We start from the raw sequence: 20,411 nt of genomic DNA, 5'->3' as shown, positions 1-20,411 counted from the left end.
ATCCATCCATCCATGTATTCCCCCTCCTCCACTCTTCCCATGTCTCTTGTGCTGCTGTGCGGCCAGCTATCCCCACTTCTGATGATGCTTGCAGTGTCTGCACACACTTAGTTGCTGTGCTTGTACACTTGGCTGCAGCATGTCGAGAATCACACATTGTCTCACGGCACTGGCAGTCCCAAACCTGTCTTGTAGGTTGGTGCTGGGGGATCAAACTTGTGGCCTCATGCCTATGAGGTGAACACTGTCCCATTGAACTGGCCCTGGCCCTCACAGATGGTTCCTAAAACAGCATCTCTAGTTGGGGAGGACATTTGATTCCACTTCCTCTCCTACGTAGCCATACCCTCATGGATAATCTGACTATAATTTTGTTTCTCTGAATAAATGCTGAAAACTTAGCAAATATTGTGGGGGGGGGTGGCATAGGAGAGGATATAGGCTGCTGTCTTGGACAATGCCCATCACGCAGAGGTGTACAGGAAGTCATTTTTGATGACTATAATAAGGAGCAATTATTGAGTGAAAATGAACTCTACTTTGAAGTCGGAGTATCTGTAATGTCTGCCAACCTCCTTAACTAACATCAAAGCATCTAACCCTTCAGAGCAGCAGAACGGAATTCCAGGTGGGGGTTAAGACGGGAAACTGGTGGAGGGCAAGGTCTAATCATCTCCAGCCACTCTTATTTTTCCCCTGGCTGCCCATCTCTGAGTTTTCTTTCATGCCAGGGGTGGGGTGGAAGATTCCCGTCTCCTGAGAAGATACTCAGGTCACCCTGAAAAAAATATTCCATAATCTCCCACCAAAACCATTTTGCTTCTAATGCTTCCCATAACTTTAACTCGCTTTACATTGACCTGAATCTCAAACTTCAATTTTACATCTTTTACTTTGCTTTCCAAAAAGATTTCAGTGCACATCATTGTCTTAGGGGTACATAATTAATTTTGTGTTGGTACATCAAGACTATATCTCGAGGCTAATGATTCTTTTGAACATGTTCATAGATGTTTTCCCTTCATCTTTCAAGCATTAAAATTCTCCATCTCCATTTAAAGCTTTTTTTAAAACATGGAGTAACCATATAAACAAATGCTTTATTAAAAATCAATTTTAAGGCCAGGGAGATAGTTCAAAAGACTGGAACACCTACCTTGCATGTCTGAATGTTTGATCTTTGCATGAAGATCTAGGTTTGATCCCTGATACCACATGGTCCCTTGAAAACCACTGGAAGCAATGACTGAGTATGACCAGATATATGCTCCACTCCCCCCAAAAATAAATGATAAATTACTTGTAAACTGTTCGAAGGCCTGGACTCTAAATTAGAACCTATAGTTTTGATAGGGTCTAGTATGTGGTGTAAGGAACAGGCCCGTAAATACAGGGTAGCATCACACTGTAAGGCTATAAAACTGTGGTTTCACTGAATTTAAGTAAAAGCATTTCAAAAACTGTTATTAAAGTCAAGATTTGGTAATAATTTTAGCTTATTAGTTTAATGAAACTGTTAAAACACAATTCTAAATTGGGTTTGTTGTGTTTTGGGGGGCCACACCTGGCCACACTCCTGGTAGGGTTCAAGGAGCCATAGAGGGTACAGGAGATCGAACTCAGGCCAGCTGCATGTAAGGCAAACACCTTATCCACTGTACTATCTCTAGGGCAAACTTTTGTTTTTACGATAAAAAGGAGTTGACTTACCAAATAAGTTAGTAGAACTACAATGATAAAAAATGTTTTCTCTTGTCGTAGCAGCACATTTAAAGCCATCACTCTTATAAAATGTCTTTATATAGTTGAAGATTCTGAAAGAGAAAATACAGTAAACATTAACATCAACGATTATTCTCTGTTTACTATATAATGCTTGCTATTTACTATATCCATCCACTAGATAATACTGTTTAGTTGGGGGGTTATTGGGCTCCACCCATCTGTATTCAGGCTTACTCTGGCTTAGTGCTCAGGAGTCAGCATGATGTACCAAGAATTGAGGTGGGGTTGACATTTAATCCCTATTTTATCTCTTCAGTTCCGATGTTGTCTATATTTTTAAAGGAATCACCTTTGAAAGGATACAATTAACAGGTAATATCAAATCACAAATCACAAATCATCCTGTTAATCGTCGATTGCCTCAAGCAGGCCCCAGTAACGTCTCCTTCATCCTAGCCCTGAGATTATATTCAAGGCTCTTTAGGAGAATGAGACCCAGCATTGTTACTGGTATTTGGCATATTGGGTACGCCACAGGCATTAATATATAATGTAATATATAATAATATATAATAATATAAAATATATAATATATATAATAATATATAAAGTAATATATAATGACTAAAACATTTAGAGAATGAGAATCGAAGTTTGTTCTACCCTTACATCCTATATAAAACTCCTACTGGCTCTGAATTCCTAGACTCTATTTTCTATTCAAGTCTTATTTCTTTTCTTTTCTTTTATTTGTTTGGTCCACAACCAGTGGTTCTCAGGGCTTACACTTGGCTCTAGGCTCAGGGATCACTCAGGATGTCAGGCAACAAACTGGTTTGGCCATGTGTGAGGAAAATGCCCCATCCACTGTACTTGATGTAAATTGATGCACATTTTTTTGGTTTGCTTTTGGGTAACTCCTGGTGATGCTCAGAGGTGACTCCTGGCTCTACTCTCAAGAATTACTCCTGGTGTGCATGGGGAACATATGGCATGCCAAGGATGGAACCTAGGTTGGCTCTGTGTAGGATGAATGTCTTACTACCTCACTGCCATACTTTCTCACTGGCCCCAATTTTCTGCCAAAGTTTCTTGTATCCAATCACCTTCACCCAGTAGAAAACGATTTCAAACAATGAGGAGATAATCCTTCTGTTTATGTAGTCTGGTCAGAGCCAACAGGACAACAATAGTGACAAAATACTTAACACAAACTAAGCACTATATCCAAGTACTACTGTCAGTAGTTCAGTTACTCAGTCCTCACAACCGCTCCAGAAAGTAGAGCACACGGGTGCTCCATTTGAGAGCAGCAGAGCGCAGAGTGACTTGCTCCTGGACACAACGCTAGTAAACAGCAGGGCTAGCTGCACCCTAGTAGGGCCTGACTACAGTGTCCCTGCATCCCATGTACCATGCAGAAAACAAAACACAAACAGAAAGAAAACTCCTTTGAACAAGAAAATGGAATCTTCAACCTTCGACCCCACGGCAAGCAGACACAGCTAGCATATGGCATTTGTGGTTTCTTCCCCTAATCTGTCAGCAAAAAATTAATCATTCATTTTAAAACCATCAAAAAATCATTACCATGTGATGATATCTGGGTACCACCCTGGCATTTTAAGAAAAACAGAAAGCAAAATATAGGATCATTGTATAAGTGAAACCCAAGCACAAAAATTTGTAAGTCTACAACTGTACCTCATGGTGTTTCACTAATAAAAATTTAATAAATAAATAAATAAATAAAAATATTTACTCAAGGACAAAAAAAAGAAACAAACCTAGTCAGTTCGTTTATTTTTTAAAGATTTCTACAATGTCAAGAAAAGAGACACACTGAGGAAGAAAAAGGAAGGTTGTCTGGAAGCGTCATCTTTCAAATGGAGAGACAAAGGTTCCGTTTCCAGGGAAGAGTCCATCTTCCGAAACGAAGGGAGGCTCCAATCAGATCATCTGACCACACAGAAAGAAGCCAGAGCAGAGAACTGTAACCAGGAGCCAAATAACTCAGGGGAACAATGACAGGATGACAAAAGAAGCAGAGAGGGGCAGGTGCTGGCCAACCAGCACAGTCCTCTGGGAGAACCCGACCTCTCTGCATCCCTCCTCAGGGGTCCAACTATTAGGGCAATGAGAAACCATTCCTGGGAATCGAACCAATGACCCAAGTGGAATGCACTCAAACAGCTGCTGCCCCCTCCTGCCACCTCTCCCGATGCTTGGGAATGGCTGTTTCCTCCCACCTCCGACCATGGCCCCACGCAATTTCAGAATCATCCAGCATTATCTAACTACGCGGTTTACTGCTTGTGTAGACTCAGAACTGGGGTCAGCAGATAAAAATCACATTCCCTGAAAGTTATGTTCCAGGTTTTCTCTGAACATAGTCCTATTTTGTTTAATATGCTAATATTTTACAGTAAAAAAATCCATAGTCTATCTGGAATCAAAAGAATATGGAAAAGGGGTATAGTACAAACACATTTGAACAAAATATGATAAACTAAGATGAACAGAGTCACCATATTAATAGAGTCCAAAAAGAATATATTGTGGGACACTATTAGTTACTGTGGAAGGGAAGCAAATACCACCGCCTTCTCTAAGAGAAGAAAATCATTGACATCTAATCAATTCAGAAGTTATAGTAATATGAGGTGTGGGTTTTACAGACTCCACATACAAAAATAAACATGCCAAAATAGTACCAATGGCACATCCCAGAGTGACACTAACAGAAATTTATTCATTTTATATTTTGCCTATTTGTTTGTTTTTAGCTTTGTAGCTACACCCCGTGCTACAAAAGTAGCTTCACTGTGTGTAAATTACAAGACACACAGGAGTGCTTACTCCTGGATCTGTGCTCAGGAGTTAATCCTGGCAGTGCTCATGGGACCATATGGGATGCTGGGTATTGAACCTGGGCTGGCTGCATGAAAGGCAAACATCCTACCTACTGTACTTCACTCTGGCACCACATGGTGAATTATTACTCTCTTTTCCCCACTCAAATATTTACTTTTAAAGGCAGGGAGGGGGATTCCCAAGCAGTGCCCAGAGGGACGTTATAGTGCCACTCCCACCAATACCCAGACAACTGGGATGAGGAGCAGCTCTGCCCCGTGGTGCTGGGAACACCAGAACATACCCAGGCCACATTTGGTGGTGAGGAACATATAATGGCCGGGTTCAAATTTGGTCCCTAGAGTATGCAAAGCATATGGTTCTGACCACTGAGCTATCTCCCCACTCCTACAAATTATTTACAATGGAAATATTCTATTAATGAAAATATATATATAGTATTCTTGTGGCAAAAGTGGTAGTCTTTCTTTAAAAGATCATAAAAAGGGTGATGAGATAAAAATGATATAAACATTAGCAAATAAAGGAGAAAATTAAATAAAGATCTGTGAGGTTTAGATTATAGGGAGGTTTTGCTTGTTTATCTCTTATGGTAGAAATAGGGATGTAACAGAAAAATTCTAATGGGGTGATGTCATACATACTGATGTGAATTATTCTCCCAACATACATGCTGTGGAAGGAAAGCAAATACGACAGCTTAAAATTTGAAGGGTTTTGATGAGCAAAACAAAAGTAGCACCACTGTGTAAGTTTTGAGGCACATGTGGATTTTTCCCCACCAAATTATCTTCTAAACCACTTAACCTAGAAATTCTGTTGACTTTCCATCCTTCACTGGTCACTCCCCGCCAAACTGCTCATCCTGCCCAGCCATACCTCAATACTAACTTTTCTCCTAAATAAATACCTGTGATCTTCCCTCCTTGTGCACTCTGGTCTATTTCTAAAAAATTTCTTTTCTACCATGTCCTCAGAAAACCCAGCATAAACGTGACCCTATGATGCGTCCCACCAACAAGCACAGGAACAGCCTCACCCCGCAGCTCTGTAGTTTGTCTCCATTCATGCACAGTGTTGATTGCTTTGCATAGAGCTACGTTTGCTGACATACTGGTCTTAAACCAGACTGGGCATTTCTATAAAATGGGGACCACACATTCCACAGGCATCAGAAAATGAAAAATTAATTACCCATTTAAGCTCAGCATTTGCTATACTGAATACTGTATTGAAGATTTGTGAAAGGGATGGCTTCCCTCTTACTATCATACACTAAAGTAGATATTTATCCCCATGCCATGAGAGAAGCAGAGTCAAAGAACACAAGAAAGAGCAGAGTGAAAGTACAGAGAGTGGGATGTTTGCTTTGGATGTAGCCAACCCAGGTTCGATCCCCGACATTCCATATGGTATCCCCAGCCCTGCCAGGAGTGATTCCTGAGCACCATCAGGTATGGCCCAAAAACCTAAAACAAAGAAGAAACAGTGAAAGACTGAATCAAGTTCATGCCCACTGATTCCACAAGAAGAGTCTCAGCACTGTGCAGGAATCTGGTTTGTTTCCCACTTTGTGTACATCTGAAGAGCCCTTCCACTTGGCACAGAAGGATGACAACTGATAGACAGGGACAAAAGACAAAACTAATGACCAATCCAGTTAGTCAACACATTTTGATGAACCTGCCTAAGGGAGGCAGGTTCAGGTTACAAGACACTAAAGGGGAAAGCTCAGCTTAGCAGGGCTAGAGAAGTCTCCCAAACGCTCTTCAGGATCACCTGGCTCAGGGGTATTTGGAAATACCCGAACTCTTCTAAGTGTAACTGTGGATTTCCCAAAATAAAATTAAATACCTTATAAAATGTTTTGGCATTTACAAAAGGAGAAAATTTTAATGAAATAGCTAGTGCTTGAGTAATAGTATTTCAACAAAAAAAATGAGGCAATCAAAAGATAGTTATGAAAATTGCCTTTAAATGGGCATTTGGGGTCTGGCCCAGATAGAAAAATGCATTTAGACACTTCAAAGTTCCATGAATCTGAAGATGACTTGTTAAGCATGAGAAATACACATTAGGCAGATTATGTACAATAGATCACTTTGGTTTTCATCGTTTGCCAAGATCCTCAGAGGAGACAACACTGACTAAGAAGTTCACATTCATTTTGGAACATGCATACAGAAAAGTGGCACTACCTAACAGCAAGAAGATGAAGCAGGCTAGGCTTCTCAGATTCTAAGGACGTGAAACTAGCAACTAGAACTAGCATGATCTAGTCTTCAACTGCACAAGAAGATTGGCACTATCAAGAGCACCAGACAAGGTGGAAAAGGAGAAACGAGCATCTGAAAGTATGGCGTTGGAAGCAATCTGCCCACCTGCACAGAACACAGCTGCTCATCCAAACACACTGCCTCCGAAGGAGGCGAATGCTACATGTGCAGAAAGGTACAATCCCTGTACATCTCTGTCCCCAAGTGGAAAGCTGGTGTTCAAAGGAAAGGGGCAGGGATGGGACAAGGAGCACTGTGGAGGGGGTGTTATGGACTGTCTTCCTCTCAGCTGGGCAGGCCACTGGATCCCAGTCCATAGGGTTGCTATAACCTTGCATGTCTTTTGATAGTCACCCTTTCTTTTGCCTGGAGCTTTGTTCTGCTCTGTGCCTTCCTCTTTGATCCCTGCCCCCAGGGAGTCAATGTTCTTCTGGGATCTCCCTGGATCATTGTGGGGACTCTCCTCCCGGATGCCACAGTATCCCAGGCTCACACAGAGCTACCAGCTGCTTCCCTCCCTCCGGGTAGCCTTGTGGAGCATCCAGACGGCAGCATCCTTTTTCAGCTACTGCATCATTTGCTTTTCTAAAATGTCTTCAATAGCCAAAAGGAAGAATTTTCTGGAAAAGTTAGGAAAATGCAACAGCGATGAGCCCAGCTTTGAGGTAACATAAGCAAAGTCCAGCATCCAATGTTTCCTAAGAGCACACACAATTTTCAACACTCCAATCTCTATCCTTCCTTTTTCTCACACAGGAATCCTCTTTTTTCCATTTTATCACCAACCAGTACACTGGAGCTGATAACAAATTAGGATATGACAACTCTAATGACAAGAACTGAGATGTCTTTCTAGGACAGAGGTACAATTATTCATGCTGAGTATTCTTATTTAACTCGTAGTCAACAGAGTATATTGTTGACTTATTTCAGAGTTTTAATGGTATGACTTTAAATAAAGTTTTTAGATCGAAAGCATTTGACTATTATCATATTTTAAAGAAACCTGCAAGTTTTTGTGTTAATTTCTGAATAGTGATACTGGTAACAGGGCTGAGCAAAGTCTGGGGTCTGAGAGTTACAACAGGTTAAAAATGATCTAACTCTATCAAAAGGAAAATAAAATTCCCTACATGAGTGTTAGGAGAGTTCTTCACTTTTGCTTTAAAAGTCCTAAACATGCAGAGGTATACATGACAACATCATGGACTGTTCTATAAATCACAGTGCCTCAATAAAGGTTTTTTGTTTGCTTGTTTTGTTTGGATTTTTTTTCCAAATCCAAAAAAAAAAAATCCAAAATCCAGATCCCGGACGAGAACAGTGCAGTCTTCTGCCCCCGCGCCTGGGTGTTCCTTCCCGGAGCCCCTTGGAGGGGAGCGGGTTGAGCTTTCCTCCCCGCCCCGACCAGGGCTCCGGCAGCCGAAGACCTCCAGGACCAGCCACCATCATGCTGAGACCACTCTCCGCACACGTGAAGGTAATGGCAGAGGGACAAAGCCACGCGGGTTCCGGGGCCGAGACCTCCAAGCCTACTCAAATTGGAGTCGAGCATCTTCCACCCAGATCCTCCAAATTCCAGTAGGCGGGGGTCACACCCACCACCTGGCCCCCTGGCGCCGTGTAATCCCATCAGCGGCCAAGACTCAGAGACTATAAAATCCAGATCCCGGAACCGCGCGGCACCATTTGCGGCCGCGCGACATCTTATCAGAACTTTTTTTTTATGACATCTTATTGTCTCATTACTACTTTGGACAAACTTGCAGGCTATCGAATGTAGCCTGCCCACAGGGCAGAGTCTGGCAAACTCCCTGTGGCGTACCAAATATGCCAGATACCAGTAACTATGATGGGTCTCATTCTCCTAAATAGCCTTGAATATAATCTCAGGGCTAGGATGAAAGAGACGTTACTGGGGCCTGCTCGAGGCAATCGACGAATAACAGGATGATGAAATGATGAAATGATGAAAAAATGTTTTGTTTGGGGGCCACACCCAGCAATGTTCAGGCTTACTCCTGGCTCTGCTCTTAGGGATCACTCCTGGAAAGAATGAAAGGATGTCAGGGATTTAACCTGGATGGATTATATGCAAGGCCTTACCTGTTAAATGATCTCTCCTGCACTCCAAAGAGTTTTTCAAATAAACAGAAAAGTAAAAGTCCTGAACATGCCCTTGATTCATGGATTGGAAAAAAATCAAACTTCAATATCTTCTAATAAAAATATGTATTAAATATAAATATATAAAGGGCAGGAAGTTATTTTTACATGCATCAATTATTTTTCATTGACTATATACGGATATTAAATCTCTTGATGATTTAAAGTAGAAAAGGATTGATTTTCTGTTCTATTTTCAAAGTCGCCTAGGATTACTTAAATATTAGCATCCTTCCTGTTCAAGCCTTCTGGACAGTTATTGGTATTTTATACTGTAACTACAAGTGCATAAAAAGTCTTTCTATGTCCAAAACATCACCTACCATATCTAATGTGAACTCAGCATCAAAGAAACACTTAACTTTGGTGACTGTCACAGAAAACACCAACACAATTTCTCCAAGTTAGCACTTACTAAAGAAAAACTCCTAAGGTCACAAAAGCCATGTAACTCTGGCCACATATCATGGGATATTTTCATAGGCTAAAAAGTAAGGACGTTAGAGAGCTCATAATAAGGCTCTGAGTATTGACATCAAGACATTTTTTAAAAATTACATTGTATTTCTGTTTTGTATTATTTTCAAAACAACTGATAAAAACTAAGTCCTAAAATATTCTTTCAAAATACCCACAATTCTATAATTAATGTGAAAAGCTGTTTTTACAATAGGCCTCACTTCACACCGCTCCTAGTTCCAGATCTTTAAGCTAGATGACAAGCCGTGTTCCCAAAAATATATATTTTTAGATTACAGGAAAGCAACCTGGACAAAAGCGCCTAAGGTGGAAATGCCCAAAAACCATGTTGAGTAAATCCTGAACAAATGCAACATAATCCTTCCTTTTGCACCTGAATGTTTGATCCGGAAATAACATCGAAATGAAGTATCCTGTTTGCATAAGTCCTGATTAGCAGTAACTATTTCAATTCGTATTAAAAACTGTCTTCCACTTACGGATAAAATGCCACTGAATAAAAACTGTATTTTCATACGTTTAAGTTGTGTCAATTAAAGCTACCGACTTCTAACGGTGCTTATGGTTTTGTTTCAAATTGGGTCATTTGGTTCAAGTGCCACCAAAAGTGACGCTGGTCTCTTATGCCGGAGTCAGTGGCCCACTGCCACCACAACAGGTCGTTGGATTTTCTTCCTCTTAAACTTCAGGAGTATCAGCCACTGTTCAATGACGTGTGTTCAGGGGAGCGCGTCCAGGCCTGTGACAGTGTCAGCTCTGCCCCTCACTGCACTTACAAACGTCCCCGACACACCTGTGGAACTTCCTTCTCCCACCCCCCACCCCCCATACACTTAGTAACCTTATTAGCGCCCCTTCTTATGCCTCGTGCCAATGTTCTCTCTCTGGACCTGCTCCGCTGCAATCAGGCCTTGCAGCTGCGCTCGCCAGCGCCGGGCGCGCTCGCTGCCTTGCACGGGGGTGATGGACAGGACTTGGGGTGCGAGGGGTGCAGGCGGGACCTGCCTCGTACAGCTGGATCTAGGGACGCACACCAGCCTCCAAGGGCCTCGACGGCAGAGACTAGGTCCCGCAGCCCGCCGCCAGGCTCGGCTGAAGCTCCGCCCTCAACAGTGCTCCCCGGCGCTCCCCGGCGGCGCCCCTACAGACCCCGAGCAATCTTCTCGCGGTCCTCAGCTGTCACCCCTCCCCAGGTCGCCAGCGTCCGGCTCACTCCACCGGCTCCTCCTCTGCAGGCCTGAACCTCCCCGAGCGCACAGATGCCGCCACTGCGGGCTCCCCTCCGCGGGGGTCCCCGGAGACCCTCGCGGGGCGCCGTGCAGCCACCGCGGGACTCGGGGCGCCCCTTTCCCATTTCAGCCCCTTCTCCGAGCTCTTCCGCCGTTCCGGTTTGCTCACCGTGCTGCCCAGCAGGTCCGGGCTGGGGTTCCAGGCGAGGGGACTTTCCTGAGCAGAGCAGGCTGCAAGGGGCCGGGCGCCTAGCCGGGCGCGGGGTCCTTGTGCTGCGCGCGGGGCTTCGCGCTCTCCCGTAGCCCGGCAACGGCTGCCGCCTGCGAGGCCACGCCCACCTAGCCCCGCCCCGACGCCAGGGTTCCCCCTACCGGCCCGGCTAGGCAGCGCAGGCCTGGCCCCTCCACTCCCGCCGTCGTTCACACCAGAGCTCTGCAGCTGGTGAGGACCAGGCGAGCGTAAAGCTCACCTTCCCTGCTAGTTGCCATCAGCTTTGGGAACTTGGGAACTCGAGTTTGTGCATGTACAAAGCACCGGAACCGTGTCTACCTTGCAGATCTGCTGGTAGGAGTTTGAAAAAAAAGAAGTATGTAATTCCCCCCTCCCCCTCCCCAAAGTTGGTATGCCATAGAAAACTCTGAATTCTAGTTTCCTCTGCCCACTGTGCAAACTGAGTACCTCCAAAGCCTAATTTTCTGCATGCCTTGTGCACAAGCAGCCACCATTTCGAATGGGTTGGGTTCGCTTTCCCACAAACACTGCAGAACTTGAGCCAAAGAGCTAGTACAACGGGTACGGTGCTTGCCTTGCATGCAATTGACCCGCATTCAATTCCTGGAATCGCATATGGTCACCTCAACACCACCAGGAATGATCACTGAGCACCACTAAGTGTAACACCTAAAAAAAGCAGACAATTTTTGCTTGTTCCTTGGAAAGTTCTCACACATTCATGCTTTCTCACTCTTCTCTCTCAACACATAGCTGCTCAGTCTAGCAGGCCCTGCTTTCTTTCATCGTGGTCACTGTCACCAAATAAAATATTTACAAGAGGTTCCCTCGTGGTAAAGAGTGGCTTCTCTGCTCCTTGAATTAGAAGGCAAAGATTTTTATGTCTGAGTTCCACCCACACTTTCAACCTTATCTTTCTCTCTTCCAGACCACACAATTTATTTTCTGGCCAAACTGGTCTGCAAGCCTGGCTTCTAGTGTGCCCTGAACTTACTGTTACCTTTTGCTCTCTAAGTTTCTTCTTTATACTGTCTTCTTTTGATATCCTTTATCTCTGCCCAGATGTCTTACCTACCTTACTCCTATTCGGGACCCAACTCAAAAAAACACGACTCATGAGCCTTTCCCAGATGCATGGCCTTCTAACTACAGGGCATCACTCATCACATTCTTCTTTGCATTGCTAGTTTTTTCAAAAAGTTAAAAATTAAGAATTTCAAAGAGTTAAAAGTTAAAAATTCAAATAGTTAAAAATGCTGCCAAGAAACTGAAGATGAAGGAGCTTGTACAGGGATGAAGGCACTTGCTTTGCACATAGCCAAGTTGAGTTCAATCCCATATGGTCCCCTGAGTCCCACTCAGGAATGATCCCTGAGTGCAGAGCCAGGAGATATGTGTGAACACCTCTGGGTATGACCCCAAAAAAATAGCAGCAAAAGGCTCTCAAAGGAGGGGTGCGTTTATATTCAAACTTGTATCAAGCATTCAAACAAATGCAGAATAAATGTTTTCTGAGTAGAGTACCTCTGAATTTGGCCAAATATTCTAGTTTCTCTTGCCTCATTAGTATTCAGAGACAGTAAAAAAATTGCACTGTAGCACTGTCCTGTCCTCCCATTGTTCATCGATTTGCTCTAGCGGGCCCAGTAACATCTCCATTGTGAGACTCTTTGTTACTGTGTTTGGCATATCCAATACGTCACAGGTAGCTTGCCAGGCTTTGCCATGCAGCCAAGATACTCTCTGTAGCTTGCTGGGCTCTCCGAAAGGGGTAGAGGAATCACGGAGGAATCGAACCTGGCTCTGCCGGCCAACTGGCTAGCCGGCCGCGGGCAAGGCATACACCCAACTGCTGTGCTATCACTCCAGCCCTCAGTAACAAATTATTTAGTTCTTTTTTTTCTGACATCATTTCATGCGAATTTGATGCATTCCCCCCCCCCCCCCCCGACTCCAGTTAGCCTGTTAACTTATTATGGAGAGAGCCTCTGTTGTTTATATGCTTAGCCTTTAGCATTATATAGTCTGGTCTTGAATGCCACTTTGCAGTTTATTAGTTGGATGGCCTTGGAAAAGTCACTTAACCTTGCTACATTTTTATTTATATATAAAACAGTCATTTAACTAGTGACTGTTAAACCAGATATGGTATCTAATACATTTAACTCATTGTCTAGCACAGGTAACTGAGTACTAAATGATACTCATTATTAGCAGCAAAGTGTCTATTGTAGTTTCTGTGAGATTTACAATCCTATCATCAATAAACAGTAAAAATTGAAATAATAGTTGACAGTGGAGAAAAGAGTACTGCACATGTGTACTCTAGCAATTAGATGTGTCTTATTCATTCAATAATAGAACAGGCAACAAATATTCCCAATATTAACTCATATTGAGTATTCATACGATCCAAAGACATTACTTGAATGAGAGCCTAGAACAACTACTGGGCAGCAGTTAAAAAAAACAATTGTGGGGCTGGAGAGATAACACAATGAGTAGGGTGCTTGCTTTGCTGACCCCAGTTTGATTCCTGATATGCCATAAGGTTCTTGAGCCTCACTGGAGTGATTCCTAAGAGCTGAGAAGTAAGGCCAAAGCACAGATGTGTATAGCCCCCAAACAAACAGAAAACAAAAATACAAAAGCACAATTCTCCAAGCTGCCTTCACCTTGGCACCTTGGAGGGGGGCGAGTTGAGTTTCCCTTCCCAGCCGGCAGCTGAAAACCTCCAGAACCCAGCCACAGCCATGCTCAAGGTCACTCCACACATTCCAACGAGCCTCACCCATGAAGGAACCAACAGAGGAACCCAGGTATGAGGGACCCGTGGATGAGATTTCCAAACCTGCATGGTTAGGGACTGGGCCTCCTCTACCCAGATCCCCAGTTTTCCAGTAGCTTGGCAGTCACACCCACAAACTGCCCCCAGCACCATGTAATCTCATCAACAACCAAGATCCAGAGACTATAAAACAAAGCTCCCAGAAGGGAATGATGCAGTATTTTGTGGAGTGCACAGCCGCCAATGTGGCCCCATGACCTCTTACACTCTAACTCACTATAGTAGCACAGTGTTTGGTTTTAACATACTTGCTTATATTCTTGTGTACACGGTCTTAAATGCCCCAGAATGAAATACAACAACCTTCACACACTTCCCTCTTTTTGTGGTGGGAAGATGCTTGCTGGTTGGGTGGGTGTTTGAATATTATCTGTAATGAACTAATGTGAACTACTTTATGAAAATAAAATGTATAAAAATTATAAAATAATACAATTCTTAGATTCTTCCAGAGGGAATTCTATACTTAGAATTGGGGCTGAGAATACTTTCCTTTCTTTAAAATTCTTGAATAACATTTAATAAGTTGAACTTTTTTATTTTATTAGTTTTTTATATTATTTTTTACTGAAAAGACCAAATTGTTATAAGGTGCTTGGCAGAGATGTTTTTAAGATTAGGGCCATTTTTCTGATGCTAGTTTTGGAAATATACAACACTAGGACAGTTTCCAAAAATGTTGAGGTAAGGAAACATCAAACTTCTTGAAAAATAATTTGAGCTACAACCTAGGTCACCAGAAGTAAGAAAATTATTTAACTTTCTAGCAATTTCTGGTTTAAGCTCCTCTTCATCAAGAAAATGGCAAAGAATCTTAAATTATATCTGTCATTTCATAGCTGCTTATTATTTTTTTATTAACTACATTAATAAATGGGAGGGATAATTCCAAATACTAATATAGTTCATTACAACTTAACTCATTTTAACTTTAAAAATAGAAGGAAAATAACCAAGACCCCACCATATAAATTATTTCCAGCACCCATTCCTGTGAATTATAAACTGCACCAGAGATTGAATGACCACTCAGGGTCACAAACAGGCTCACTATAAAACCACAACCAAAATCAAGTTCCCTGGTTCTTAGTATATTTACCATGCATTTAATGCAAAAACTAATACTCAAGAAAAGACCAGGGAGGTTATTTTTATCCACACAATGTCATAGTGGTGACACTTACAGAGCAAAGTGATGAGCTGTAACTCTCCATTAAAACATGGGTGACACCATCACCTTTGACCAGATACTTTCCATGTGTCTAATGAGAAGAGCTGATCTTTTGATCTGTGCCTCTTTCTCCTAGTAAATATTTTGCACATGGCTGAGTTAGGAATAGGTTTCTTGGGTCCATGATTCTAGCCTATAGAGCTGCCAGACATCGGGGATATTTAACATAATGGAGAAAACTTTCATTAAGTCAGTTCCTTTTAAAGGGAATGCAGTTTTCTTTCAGAAGGAATGGTTTGATAGTATCTCCTGAACCCTGATTTATCACCTACCCTTCTTCTCTTTCCTCTCTTTCGCCCAACAGCAAATTTAAGTCACATGGATGGTATTGAACTACTTATGGTGACTTCAGAGTGGTGTCTTCTTCAAATAGGTAGACTCAAGAGACAACTTTTTAAAGATAAATTTTTAAAGATGTACCAAATTATCAAATTTTTTTCTCTTTTTCTTTTTAGCCACACCCCTTGGTGCTCAGGGCTTACTCCTGGCTCTGCTCTAAGGGATGACTCCTGGTAATTTTGGGAGACCATATAGGGTACTGGGAATCAAACCCAGGTTGGCATGTGAAAGTCCAGCATCCTACCCCTCTTACCATTACTCTAGCCCCCAAATTGTCAGTTTTCCAGTGTGTCCTGGGCTGATTCAGGGACTCTAACAAAACTAAAGATGGAGACTTGTGGTGTCCTGGAGTCAAGAGAGAATTGATTCCATTTTGAGATCCTTTATCGCCAAAGAATCTAGGTCAATTAGTGAAAAATTCAGTTTGAAAAACTGATATGATGATATATTAAAAGAAAAGGAAACACCCCTTTTAAAGACATTTTTACTGTAATATTTGCTTTTAGTTAAGTTTCATCCTCTATAATCCCCATTTAAATGAAAGGAGGAGTCAGGAGAACATGTCCATTCATGTGAAACCAGCAAACTACAAGACCTCTAAGATGCCTGCATCTGGAACTCAGAGTGGTGATGTTTTGTGCACAGAAAGAAGAGGGAGTCTCTTCTTTGCCCAAAAATTTTAGCTAGAAGAGCTATATAAGGGGGTGGAAAAAATTCACATGTGTCTCACATGGGGCTGCACTTTAAAGTGCGCTTTTGTTGTTCTTTTCAAATAAATCCATCTGGAACTAGAAAATTACCACAGGGGTAAAGGCACTTGCCTTACATGCACCACATATGGTCCCACCTGGCACCACATATGGTCCCACCAGGAGTAATCCCTGAGCACAGAGCCAGGAGTAAGCCCTGAACACCGCTGGACATGGTTCAAAACAAACAACAGGAACAGCTCATCCAAATAAATCCATTTTGCTAATAGAAGCTGTTGCTCTCTGTCTGAGGTCAATGCCTTGAGTGAATCAGCTGCCTAACCTTGAGGAATAGAAGGACCCAAGATTGGAAATCAGATGATGCTGCACTAAATCAGTTTTCATAACTTGCATACTATTTAGGCCTTCTGAGATTCAGTTTATTTAGCTGTATAATGGGAATGACAAACTGATTTTCTGTTAAGTAAGATAGTATTTTAAAATATAGTTATAATTGTGGCACACAGTCCTCAGTAAATACTATAATCAATAATAAATATTAAAATCAATAATAAGTTAATGAATTAGTGTTGGATTAATAAATATTAGTGATGTTACTAAATAATTTCTAAAGCTTTATGTGAGATTTTAATGATGGTTATAAGAGAAACAGCTGTTTTGCCTTCTGAAACTTACTTCTCTGACCCAGCTCTTCAATTTTTCATAGACTCACTAATATCTTCTAAGAAAACATCAATTACTCAGAAACATACAAAGACATGCTCATATAATATAAAATCTGTGATCACAAACGCATACAAAAATATATAATTATATACATATAGGACCAGAGAGATATACAGAGAGAAAGGTGCTTGCCTTGCAACTTTAGGAGTGACCTCTAAGCACAGAGCCAAGAATAAGCCTAGAGTACTGTTAGGTATGGCTTAAAAACCAAAACAAAACACACTACATATGCACATACAAGTTTATGTAAAAATCATTTAAACATATGCACATTATGGTAAATAATAAAATTCAAAAGCAAAAGGAACAATTAAGAAATCACCAGACTAATCCAATTGACTGACAAATCTATCATGGAAACAAAAAATGTATTTCCATTGGAAGTAGTTATCTTCATCTTTCTGATCACCTTAATTTGTTTGAGCAGTTGCTGGAAAATAGACTCTGTGTGGTAGACTAGAAAGAATATGGGACCCAGCTTGAGCAAATTGGAAAACTAATCCGCAATAATTTTAGTTAAGATAGTCAAGTTACTTTTCTCTAGACAGTTTTCTCATCTGTAAAATGGCTCTATGAGTTCCAGCACTACTTATTTTATGAGTATTATCTAATTTCCACCCTCATTGCATACAAGAGAAAACTGGCAAAGTGACTCTCTTAAGGTCACATAGCTAATCAGTGACAGAATCAGGAATGGAAAAAAGTCTTTTGAAGACTTGCAGTAACAAAGCTATTATTGAAGCAATAGATAGGAAAGTGCTTTGGAAATTTTTCAGTGGAACTATTAAGGAATATGTCTATTTAAATCAAAAACAAGAATATCATGTGATAATTTAGAAATACCTTTTTAAACTATACCTGTATATTGAACAATAGGCATCTGTCTTTTTAAATTGAATATAATTTGTTTCATTCCTCAATAAAGACTCAAGGAGTAAACAATTGACTGAGTTAATTCAGACATTGAGTGGATTTTCAAGGATTTGACTTGCCCAGGCTAGTTTTCTACAAAGTCTAAATTAATCAGATAATTGCTAATTCTCCCCTTTGTTTTGTGCTGAGAGTCTGTATTTGCTAAAATGAGCCTCATGGCAAAATAAGTAGTCATTTAAAAATATTTTAAATCCTGAATTAAATGATTGAGTTCATAAGTATAGTACTTCTGTAGGCATCCTCTCTAATCATCATTTTAATTAATCATTAATTTTCTTTATCTAAATATGAACATTAGTATGGCATTTATGATTTAAATAGAAGTTTTTTAAAAACAAATGAAAAAAATTAATCAAACTGATACTCTAGAATATTATGAAATTGCAGTTTTAGTTTGTCAATAGAACAAAAGCATAATGCCTCCTTGGCATGACTAAAAACAAGAGCTAACTTTTGTAGATTAAATTCTTAGTGACACATTAAGAATATATCATCAGCTTAGTATGGCTTTAAATAATCTTTAACAGCTATCAAAGTTTTAAAATTAAACAAATGATGCTAATCACTCTTCTGTATCAGGAGAAAAGTTTGAAAAGTCATTTAATTAATTTGCTTTAAACAATTACATACAAAGGGAGACTCATTAGACTTTTCCTCCTTCATCAAAGTTTTGGGCCCAAGAATAACTTCTCTTATCATTTATGATTTCTTTGTGGTTGAGCATAAAGTAGACTATTATGATGAGAATTAAATACAATGTCCAAATAAATCTAGGATATTGACATGAACGAATGAAAACATGAGGTACTTGCTTTTTCACAATATTAAGATTTTGCATCTCAATGTAAAGACTTGACCGTGTACATGTCCACAATCACGTGCATGCAAATCAATGAACTGATGAAAAAGTGAATTTCAAATTCAGCACAGCAATATTATTTGACTTTGAGATGTTGAGCATATACTAAAGTGTAAATGTGACTAGAAACTTTGTGTAACCTAAAAGCTGTTGATTGCCCAGATAATTTTCATAAACAGCTGGTGAATTTTAACTCACAGCAGCTGTCACTGTAAATTTAAAGTAAATGTTAATTTGGGAATATTAACCTTGAGAATGTTTCTGTAAATAAGGCTTGCATTATTTCCAAAGGTTTCAGAAAACCACTGGAAGACTTTTTAGCCAAACGTGGCACAATTTTATTCTCACTGTGCTCAAAATTTTCAGCTTTACACATGAAAGGATTTAATCAAGACTTGAATGCCTGTTCAGTGATCCCTGGGATACACAAACTGCATAATGAAATAGATTTGAGGGGTTTACATCTTGTAGGTGAGAAAATAAATAATCTAATTGGCATTGCTAGAGATGCACTATACTCTCTTCCATAGGAAAACAAGAAAAGCAAGAGCTCAAATACAGTCCAGCTGTTTGTTTACTAAATAAAGTAACCTGCAAATATTTGGACCGATTATAGCAGGTGTTAGACTGAAGCACTGGCTCCATGCTAAAGTTAAGCACTTGAGGGTTTTGTTCTGCTTGAACCACGCACTTGCAAGAGAAATTTGCATGACAGATTGCAAACCCTTTTGGACAAATGACTATAAATGGTAGCGGAGTATCATTTCCCCCGGATACATGCATGTAGTAGTTTAATATACTACTCAAGTGCAGAAATGCCGGGTTTTTAATTACGTCAAGCCATCCGCTCCTTAGCACGCACCAGAAAAGCGAAGTGAAAGCTCCCACAGAATTTACAGCGCAGTACCTGCAGCGAACAAAATTCTTTCCAGTACTCACCCTTTCGGCAACTTCGTTTCTCCCTGCCAGCACTTGTGTGCCAAACGCTGCTACCTTCCTCCAAAACGTATGTCAGCACAAGCCCAGACGAGACTTCAAATCCAGGAAAATAAAATTAACCGTGCAGATCAAAGGCAGACGAGCAGGGGGATGAAATGCCAGTAATCTGATCGCTGATCAGTTGCAGAACATCAAAGGCCAGGGCTGAGTTTATACACATGCAGGGATATCCAGAAAGTTCTCTCCTAGCCGCTCGCCACCCTCCGCCCTCTAACCCACAAATTCTTTTGTTTAGCACGCACCACGTTGTTTAATTCCTTTCTCTTCTTCCCCCTCTTTTCCGCAGGCTCCGCGGTGGGGGCTTTGCAGCCTCCCGAGCTGGGGCGGAGGGGCTGGGGCTGCAGCTTTGCCGGCTCCCGAGCTTGGGTTGTGGACTGTGTTGGGAGCTTTGCCTAGTGCCAGCGGGTTCTGCTTTATCCCTTTCATCTCCCTGAACTGCAGATCTCATGACATCATTCAGCGCCGTGGGACTGGTAGGAGAGCTATAATTCAGCCTGTGGGGGAGTGCGGCTCCAGAGGAGCGGGAGGCCGGCTCGTTTCTAATCACGCTAGGCGAGTGGTGCCTCTCCCTCAGAATAGCTTCTGCTGGTGCCCAGTTGGAAAAGCAGGAGCAATTGCAGCAGGGTGATTCCGGTGGGATTATTCCTTCACGGATTCTGCCCCATCTAAAGGTCGCTGCCTGCTGATCTCTTGGTGGCCCAAAACTACCGCTTTTCACAAAGATTTAGAAGAGTTTAGTATCACTGCAGCACACCATTCTGAAGTCATTCCTTCCCCCCTCCTC

The 20,411-nt window shown here is 41.4% G+C and overlaps 1 protein-coding gene across 1 annotated transcript in view; it reads right to left on the bottom strand.

Moving 5' to 3' along the window:
• The window catches only part of TNFRSF19 (TNF receptor superfamily member 19), a 99,762-nt gene extending 79,837 nt beyond the window's left edge, over nucleotides 1–19,925 (bottom strand). Inside the window, exons 1-2 of the mRNA XM_056132815.1 lie at nucleotides 19,568–19,925; nucleotides 1,711–1,814 (exon numbers count right to left, since the gene is read on the bottom strand). Coding sequence (XP_055988790.1) covers nucleotides 1,711–1,779 — 69 coding nt within the window. The 5' untranslated portion in view covers nucleotides 1,780–1,814; nucleotides 19,568–19,925. The remainder of the gene's footprint in view (nucleotides 1–1,710; nucleotides 1,815–19,567) is intronic.
• Between the last annotated feature and the right edge of the window lie 486 nt (nucleotides 19,926–20,411).

This window comes from Sorex fumeus, unplaced genomic scaffold (genome assembly GCF_029834395.1).
Source record: "Sorex fumeus unplaced genomic scaffold, SorFum_2.1 ptg000095l, whole genome shotgun sequence".
Taxonomy (NCBI): Eukaryota; Metazoa; Chordata; class Mammalia; order Eulipotyphla; family Soricidae; genus Sorex; species Sorex fumeus.
This window is presented reverse-complemented; position numbering and strand designations above follow the sequence as displayed.